The sequence below is a fragment of the Solanum pennellii genome, chromosome 9 (genome assembly GCF_001406875.1).
Source record: "Solanum pennellii chromosome 9, SPENNV200".
NCBI lineage: Eukaryota > Viridiplantae > Streptophyta > Magnoliopsida > Solanales > Solanaceae > Solanum > Solanum pennellii.
In genome coordinates, this window is record NC_028645.1 from 74,165,272 (window position 1) to 74,175,174 (window position 9,903).

The 9,903-nt window shown below is 35.6% G+C and overlaps 1 protein-coding gene across 1 annotated transcript in view; it reads left to right on the top strand.

Moving 5' to 3' along the window:
* LOC107029282 (probable F-box protein At2g36090) overlaps window positions 1–5,263 on the top strand; it is a 6,896-nt gene extending 1,633 nt beyond the window's left edge. Inside the window, exon 2 of the mRNA XM_015230665.2 lies at window positions 3,913–5,263. Within this exon, the coding sequence (XP_015086151.1) occupies window positions 3,927–5,054 (1,128 nt within the window). The 5' untranslated portion in view covers window positions 3,913–3,926 and the 3' untranslated portion in view covers window positions 5,055–5,263. The remainder of the gene's footprint in view (window positions 1–3,912) is intronic.
* The last annotated feature ends 4,640 nt before the right edge of the window (window positions 5,264–9,903 follow it).

Genomic DNA, 9,903 nt, shown 5'->3' on the forward strand with positions numbered 1-9,903 from the left:
GGGGGGGAGAGAAAGAAAAATGTGCATGGGGGTGGGAGTGAGGAAGATGTGTTTGTGCTGATAGTTCTGTTTTCCTTCAGACATGTGGAACAGAAAGGAGTTTGGCATTTAGATTTATTTAAACTTGATTTCGTATTCTGGCTCAATTTAACAGCAAGTTTTGGGGGTTAGTTGTGACATGTGAGAAAGCCTTTGCCATTGAGGATTTGATATACTTTCTACTTTGTTTTCTGCAGCAAGGCAGCTGTTATTTATTGAAAAATTTAAACAGAAAATTAACTTTTTTTCCTTGCAAATTGGACCATATGTAGCTCAATTTGCCTATCTTATAATGTTGGACTATATCATGACTTCATAGTCGCAAGTAGTTTTGGCTTAGCACTGATTATAGTGAGTTTGCAACCATGTTACTAGATCTAGATTAGGATAGTAGAACAGAAGTTGTCGCCATCTGCCCCTCAGGTCTTGCACAAACTATTCAAGAACGGCATATGCTAATGCTCTTAAGAGAAAAAAAGAGCAGAAAATTAGAAGTGGAAGTGGAGAGAATAATGTTGGGGCTTGGATGGCCGTGGTGGAAATTGGAACTTAAGAGAAATTGAATCAAATCTCTCCTTTCACTGACCATTTGGAACTTTAGAAATAAAGAATCAAAATCTCTTCTTTCACTGACTGTGATTATTTTCAGCGGAAAAGATTTCGATCAGCAGGAAGTCAGCATATAATATCTTGAGATTTGGCTACGAAATTCCTTACCTTGTGGAACTGCGACAGATCTTCCTTCATTTACTCGAGTCAGAATGAAATGGACAGATATTGCCACTCGTTAGCTTATGACTGGCTGGTATCATGAAGAGTAAGAAATTTTGAAAACCAAGATTTCCTTCACTGTCTAAAACTTGGGGATCTAGTATATTTTTAACCAGCCAGAAGCCTTGAAATTATGTCAGCTTTTGACCAAAGTTGTGCCCAGGTTTGAAGTTTTAAGTCGTTGGGAGGCACTTCATTTCAGGAGCTTCTAGCTGTCAAAGAGAGTTTAAAATTGAGGAAAACAAAACAATAAGAGTTTCCCTGAGAATAGTGTGAAACACGAAAATGTTTTACTCTAATCAACTTTGAGGTTAAGCATTGAAATTCCTTTTCCTGTACCATCTTACGAAATGTGAGTGGAGTTGGATTGCCATAGCTAAAAGTGCTGCACCATTTATATCAATTAAATTTTGCTCAAGGAATGCTAATGTATTGCTATTTGTATTAGAGATAACCTTCTGTTATAATTACCAATTGGACTTATCAAAAAGAATTCTCAATCGTGTATGGAACTAAGGGGATTCAAATACCAGTTACAGGGTCAATTAAGCTGCAATTGTCATACTAACATGTAGGAATTTATATTTGATGTAACCTTCAGTTGTAATTGCGAATGTTGATTTTGAAACAAGAGGTGCCTGATTGGTTCATGCAAGATTTGATCATAAGTGTGTAACATCCTTATAGCACAAGAGGAGCTGGATACTCTAGAGGGTCAATTAAGCTCCTATAGTGAGAGTAGGAAATTTTCTCTTCTATTCTGAAGGTTTAAATAATCACTTTTATTAATGTAGTGCCTTTTGATTTTGGTTAGAAGTTAACAATGTAGGACCATAATATATTTTGCCTTTTAGGATGGTTTAATGATTTGAAACTGAAAGGCGTACAAAATCTCTCTCTCTTTCTTTGCTGATGTACTATTTTTAGCCAGCATGTTATTTCAAAGGTATGGTAAAATGTGGATTCTAGAGGTTCGTGGGTTTCTTAGGGTTATGATGTTCAAGGGCTTTGTTTGGGCATTGCAAATAATTTACAATGTCATAAAATGTTCTTAGAATATGAGTTTCATAACATGAAGGAGAACTTTTATGAAAGGAAGTGCAGACAGTGTTGTCAAAGCTGCGCTTAAGTCCTGAAGCGAGGATCAAGACGTGTTGAACGCTTCGCCTCGCTTAATGTGCGCTTTAGTGTCGTCATCAAGTTCTTAAGGCATACTTTTCCTTGCCAATGAACCTCTTCTGATGAGGCGACACTAAAACAATTTATATTGCACTTTGTAGTAATTATTTTTCAATTTTGCTATTCATATATTTGTCATATATGCACACACACACACTCTCTCTCTCTCTCTCTCTCACACACACACACACACATATACACACACACACACATGTGTGTGTGTGTGTGTGTGTGTATATATATGTATTTTTCTCCCTTTGCCCCTTCTTTCACTAAATTCCACAATTTATTTGCGCTTTGCGCGTAAAGCCCCAATGGACCTTAGATGTTCTCTTTTTGCTTTTGATGAAACTGAGTGCAAATAGTGGAATATTATGCAGCTTTTCTGTTTACCTGTGTTGTGTTACTCATTCAGCAAAATCATAGTTGTAAATACTGTGAATCTTGTAAAAGTTATCCTAAGATAGAAGTCATAACTAAAAAAAGAAATTGAAATGAACTTTTTGTGGATAACCAACCATGCCTTATTGATAGCTCAAACACCTTTTTTGACAAAGATTAATGTGGACGAGGTCAAGATATATTAGTAGGGATCATGACCAATAGGAACCAAAGACCTTTGAACTAAATTTATTGCTTTCTTTCAGTATCTATATCAGCATTGTCGCAGCATGATCCAATATGAATATTATGTTACTCAAGAAAATTCAGAATCACAAACATCTCATATAAATAATAGGATACTGCCTGCCAGAAATTTAAGATACAGATGAAATTCACACATCGATTTGTTATAAGATACATACGGTTGGGTGTTTGTATCGAACTTCAGTATGGTGCTTCATGGATCCCAACAGCTATGGTTGTGCATTTTTAAGAATCAAATTAATCCCTAGTTTTAAGAACACAATGGGTTCCTCTGTAGTTCTATTATTAAGTATCAAGAAATATACTTTTGCAGAAAATGGACATTGTTTCGCGCAAGAAGAAAGAGGAAAGTTAATCTAAAATTTTATGTAACCATCCATCTTTTCTTCGGAGCTTATTTCGTCCTATGTAAGATTACTCGAATGGCTAACAGGATCTGAAGTAAAACTTGTGAAATTACACTTATATTAGAGTCTAAAGTACTATTGTCTGCTCAGATTTACATATTGTTTATGAAATCACATGCATGCCTGGAGTATTGTATATCATCCTAGATTAAACCTTTCATAAAAGTTGCTGTATCTTGAGCTTCTGGTAAGCTAGAAAGGTACATCAGCTATTCCTAATCTAATTGAATAAGTGAAAAGCTTCATGGATCAGTTTTAGCACATATTGTCTAGTTATTTTGATGCACTAATATACTGGAAGTGGGAAGTCAAAGGCAGTTGAAATAATAGTTTCCTCTAATATATGTTCTAGGATGCATGTGCCCTTTCTTTTTCTTGATAATCCATGGATGTAGCTTCTTTCTCCTTATATTTTGGAAATAACTGCTGAATATCCAAGGAAAACATAGGAAACCACAGTGCATTGTATATAGTGGCAATTAGGAAATAAATGAATTTACGATGTTTTTGAGACGAGGAAAGAGCAGATTAGCAAAATCCAGTTTAATTGTGTATTCTTTTGCTTTCGTTATGGTGTTCATGGAATCTAGATTTTATCAACTCTCTTCAGAAGTAAGGAATGTATTCTTGTGTTTTTTGCTGTACATATTCAGCACCATCTTACTGCTGCTTCATCAATCAAGTTGTACATTTACCAATCCAAAAGAAATAAAAAAATAAAAATTAAGTTGGAGACGTCTCTGCCTTTAGAAGCATGAGCCGGGATAGACTACTTTTGGCGTTGTGATCGCAGATACTGTTTCCTGGTTATGAATAGGCTTGCCTGCCTTTGTTATCGTTTAATCTTCGGTATCTGGTTTTATTTCAGATGACCTGAGAATTATGGCCACATCAGTTACATCTGCTGAAAGCAGGGGATCCTTAAGTAGTGATCTGTTCTACGACATACTTAGGCGTCTTGATGGTGCAACTTTGGCTAGTGCCGCCTGTGCCTGTGAAGCATTCTGCTCGATTTCCAAGGAAGAGAAGCTTTGGGAAAATGTATGCTCTTCCATGTGGCCTTCAACTAACAGGGATGACGTCAAAAGTTTAATATCTTCTATTGGTGGATTTAAAAAATTTTATGCTGATTGCTTCCCCCTTATCGTGAACAAGGAAGTGCCTGAATGTCGATGGAATGAATATCTCGAGTATCCTGAAGAATTGACTGAGGCTGAATATTATGGTGACATGGATGAAATTGAAATTGTTGCTCCATCAGATTTTGTCTCTATAGTCGATGTAAGATACAAAGATAAAACGATTTGCTCGAAAGTCCTTTGGGGCATTCCTAACGCGAATGGGTTCCCACATTGGTTTTACAGCTGCCCATTTCGAATCGATCTTTTCACGTACTCTACTAGAGATGATGAACATGCAGGTGAAGTTACTCTATCAGTTTCTGATGGATTGCCTCCAATTACATCTATGGAGAAAGAGAGGAAAGATGGTAAGCTCTGGCAAGAGCTCAGGGATGGAATACGCCTTAGTTGGATTGTTGTGAATACCAAAATAAAACAAGCTGCTAATCTCTCAAGCTGGAGTCCTCTTGGAGGGCAAAGACACTGGCCAACAGATAAGGACTTCCTGCTTCGCTTCGGTTCAGTTCTTCCTGCCAAGGACATTCTTCCTTGTCAAGCTGTGGAGTGTATCGTTCTTATGAAGTTCAGAGTGATCTATACAGAAGAGGGAGGCGTGCCGACAACTCTCAAACTGACAGAACTAAGCATGCAAGTGGGTGACATGGAAGGTGCACATCTAAATGGTAGAAACAGTTTGCTTGTCCTCAAGGAAGCGTTGAGCTGTAAGCGGAGCAAGAATTATGACGAGGCGCTTGAATCATGTCAACTGTACTCAAAGGTGCAAAGCGAGCTACGGGAAGAAAAAATGAGAAATGAGAGCAGGTTAGATAGACTTTATATATTAGGAGGCATTATGGCATGCATCACGGTTTGTTTCTATTTGTGGTGACATGAGTTGTTATCTTTTTGGGTCATCTTGACAGTTCTCTCCACTCTGATGTTGATGTAAATGCAATTTTGACCAGCGAATGACCTGCTGATTTTACCCAACCTTCCTTGCTTTGTAAATATTTGTTACTGTTTATTTGGACCATTTTTCGATTTGTGCTTGTCATTCATGTCAAGTTAACCTTTTCAGTATTATTCCAAATTTATCGATGTCTTTGAAGGGACTAATTGTTACCGTTTATGTTGGCATGATACTGGCCCTACGACGATTGTCTTGACACATTTTCGAATGATAGTTTGATCTCTTACATTCTTATGATAGATTAAGTTGCAAATTCATTGAGAGCTGTCTTACCATTCTCTGATACCACAGAGTCCATATGGTGGCAGGGGTGATCTAAGTAACTTTGGTGCAGATCTTGTATTTGTATTGAGAAATCCATTAGGTATTATATATAATTATTAGTTGGGAACCTAATTACATAGTAGGTAGTCATAATAAAACCTGTAAGTAAGAAAAAAAATATTATCCTAAGAGGATTAATATGTAATCTAGCAAAGCAATATGAGGGTGTGATGGAGTAGGCTGTGGGGTTGGGGGTGGGGTGGTCATTGAGTGGAGGTCTGAGGTGTTGGGTTGGTGGGGGAAGAGACAATTAACTTGGAATATTACTTGTACAACTTGTTTTACCTACTTCCGTGAAGGAAATTATGTTCGTCATTTTTAAGAAACTTATTATTTAAGAGAAGGTATAACCATTCTGACTTGAATTTTTCCCTAACGAAGTAACAAGCTATCTCAATGTGTTTGGCCCTCTCATGGAATATGGGATTAGCAACAACTTGAAGTGCAGCCTTACCGCCCTTAGTGCAACAGCTATGTGTGAGCGTGTGGGTTTTTGCATGAACTGATGATTGGATACCTACATTGTGAAGCAGATGTCAGGCCTGGTAATGTCAAATATTACAACTTTGGAACCAACATCTGTAGCTGGTAAATCAGCTAATTTTGGATCATCAACTATTCTCACTTGAATGTCATATTCTAACAGTGGTGAGCTTTTTATTGAGCTTCAAAGGTGTTATAATTAGCTTAGCTCTACTAGAACCAACTTTAGCTTTCAACTCAAGCACATACTTCTTCTGGTTGAGGAGGACACCTTTAGATGATCTCAACACTTTAATTTCAAGAAAGTATCTTCACTGGCCTAGCTCCTTGACCTTGATTATCCTTTGCTTGTCGAATTGACTTCTGATTGCTCCCGGTGATAAGGATATTATCCCCGTAAATCAGGATAACAACAATGCATGAACTAGTCTTCTGGATAAAAAATGAATGATCATATCACTCTGTTGATAACCACCCTCTATAAGTGCATTAGTTAGCTTAATGTTCCGCTATTTTGAGGCATGTTTAAAGCCAGAGAGAGACTTTTTTATTCTGCAAATTCTATGGTCTCCCCGAACTTGGAAGCTTTGTGTCAATTTGATAAATACCTCTTCATATAGGTCTCCTTGTAGGAATGCATTGACTATTCGTGACAATTCACAGTTCTTGGCTTCTGTTATGCTGATGATAACTGATAACCTAGTCCCTCTTGTTTATTATAATCAATTGCCACTAGTTTAGCCTTGTAGCTTTTCACATCACTATTTGCCTTGTATTTGACCCTATATCATGCTTACTCACAGGCAGAAGTACTAGCTCTCAAGTATTGTTTTCTGGTAAAGCATCAATCTGATGTCACATTGACGAAATCTATTGTAGCTGTGACAGTTCCTTTAGAACTCTTGGGCTCTAAATTGGTATGCAGGAGACATAGTTTCATAGGTCAGGACATCAACCATGCATTGAGTAGATAGAAACTGCAGATGGATTCTAAGTGGTCACATAATCCTTCAACAAAAGATAATAGGTTTAACTACTCTATTTGTCCTCCTCCCCTCCTGCTGAGGTCCAAAGATAGCAGTAGGCACTAGGTCTTAGCATGCATTGGTTCCTGGTGCTGTTGTGTGATGTGAGCTGGTTCAGGAGCCACCTCCCCTAGTGGCACTGTCTCTGCTACTGGATCTAATGTGGCAACTGGATTCTCAACAACAGTCTCATGGATAGTTCTGACATTGACACTTCTCACCTACGCGGATCACAGGGACACACTGTTGGTGAAGTATCAGGAATATAACAACTTCCGCTCCTTGCAACCCTTTGAAAGGAAAAGATATCCTCTCTGGCCTCTGCTGACGATCATATAGTCTATAACCCTTTTGTGTTTCTTGAGTATCTAATAAACACTGCTTTCTTGGCTTCAACATCGAACTTATTTCCCTTTGATAAGGAGCTAGCAAAACAGAGACAACCAAACAAACTCAACTGATCATAACAAGAAACCTTATGATATAGTAGCTCATAATCATTTTACTTTTATCTTGGACCATACATGCCAAGTATTTCTATAATGATCAGTTTAACAAAGCAATTCTTTCTATTATACATAGGAGTTTTATATGGTCTCCATATACATGTATTAACTGAAAAATACTACTAGAAGAGTGTTAACTGATACAAAATTTTAACTTCGTCTGTTTTGCTAGTGACATACTTCAAACATGAGTGTTGTACTCCCTTAATCTTATTGCTGTTATATGCTCTATAGCAGTTGCAGAAGGATGTCCTAGTCTTCCATGCGATAATATTCCCTCTTTTATCTCCTTGATTGTTACTTTTGCAATGATGTATACTACTGAATCATAAATCTTCAACAGGTATAGCCCATTTTTTCTTCACCAGTCTTGCCATTGTAAAGGCCCTAGAAAACACAAAACTCTAGGTAAAAGCTCACTGAACAACAAAGATCTCGTGAGCTTTGAGACAGACATAAGATTGAATTTAAGTTCTGGCTTATGAACATTCTTGAGTTTATGATTTTTGAGTATCAGTGTTGTTCTTGTATGTGTGCTCTCACCCCCACTAGTAGCTGTTTTTTTTTCTTTTGTTCTCTTATGGGGTATCCAGAGCCCGCATTGAAGTTTCGGGGTGGTGCATTCTCAGAACTCGAACTCGAGACCTCTAATTAAGAATAAAGCAGTTTCATGACTGCACCATAACTCATGCGGGTCCTAATAGTTACCTCATGTATTTCATCTAAAAACTTATTATGTATGTGAGTAATATAGTGTGATGCTCCTGAATCTATTATCCATTTGAAAGAATATCTGAGAGTAAAGTTATTATACCTTCTATGTGTGCCTGAAATTCACATGAAGTTCTTGAAGTATATCGCCTTGTTGAAAGTGTTGAAATTTTGATTACCTCTCCCTGCCATCATGGTTAAGATTTTCTTATTTCCACTAATTGCACTTAACACTTTTTTTAAAACTAGTATCTGGAACGTGTGTTGCACGTTTTGTTCCCTTAATATTTTTATTTTAAATTTTTCTTTATAAAGTTCAATTATACAATAAGAAATGCAGAAATTAACAGTTTTAATTATGATTTAGTCTCTAATGGTATGAATATGTCTATGAATAGCCAATTATTTTTCCAGATCAAACAATTTATTTATTGAAATAGTTTACAATGAATTTTTACTCGACAAAAATAATAAACAGATGTAAAAGTTTTTGACGAAGGTAGCAAAGACATGAAGAAGAAATAAATGTAATTCTAGTTATTGCTGAAATCACAAATATAAGAATCTTTTTCTTTTGTGCTTATATGAATTGCATTCTTCTTCTTATTTTTTTTTTAAATATACAGAAGTATTTTTTAAATGAAAATAGAAAAAAAAATTGACGAACATTACTCTCATTTTCGAATATCTTTTGATCTTTGTTTCCGTAAGATGAAAATTAATTCTATGAACCAAAAGATTAATTTAAGAAATTGGGATAAATAGTTCTAATTTTAAAATAATCATTCCGTTTTCATATCAAACACTATATCGCTAAACATACTAAGATTGAGGCTTAAACCACACATACATATATAAAAATGATAGATATACCTGGAAAAAAAGAATCTCTAGCAGAATGAGAATGACTGGAGATGAGAGAAAGAAAACTTATTGTATACCTATATAGAGTTTTGTAAATGTGGATAAAATTATATAAACATAGATCAACAATAACTAAGAAAAATATGACCTGGAACATTTTTGGATTGTAATCAAGGAGATTATGACTATCTATCTTAAATCTTAAGTATTGAATTTAGTGTGAAGCATTAAGTGCGGTTGGAATGAGTTTAACTGCAGAAACTCAAAGGATCAATAATTAAAGATAAAAAAAAAACTAACTGTTTTGCTATCATTATTTATTTAATTTTCAAATTTTGTAAATGATATTTTCTAATTTAATAAATAAGTTAAGAGCATTTTAGTAATTCAATTTTGAACTCAAAACCTTCCCACTTATAATAATATATGAATTTCTTCATGTTTGATTTACAGTCAATACAAAGGTTTTAAGTAAATATCACTCTTCACATAAACAAAGCTTTTATTGAGTTCCATTATTTTGTAATTTTTTTGACAATCATGGTCTCCATACTAGTTTCCGTATCTTGATTAATTTTACAGGATATTTATCACCTTTCACCAACAATATGTATTGGGTAACTCGGTCCGCCAAGTAGATGAAAAGAATCACCTAATATTTTTTGTCTTCACTGAATTTTGAACATAAGAACTCCGGATTCTCAATCACTTACCACTATGCCACACCCAGTATCACAAAGTGGTCGTTTGGTAGCAGGTTAAAGTTATGTAGATATAAATAATCTAGAGATTTGTTACAAGTAAATCTATTTTAATTTTATGCAGCAATTAGTTATTCATATGTTCTTTTACTTA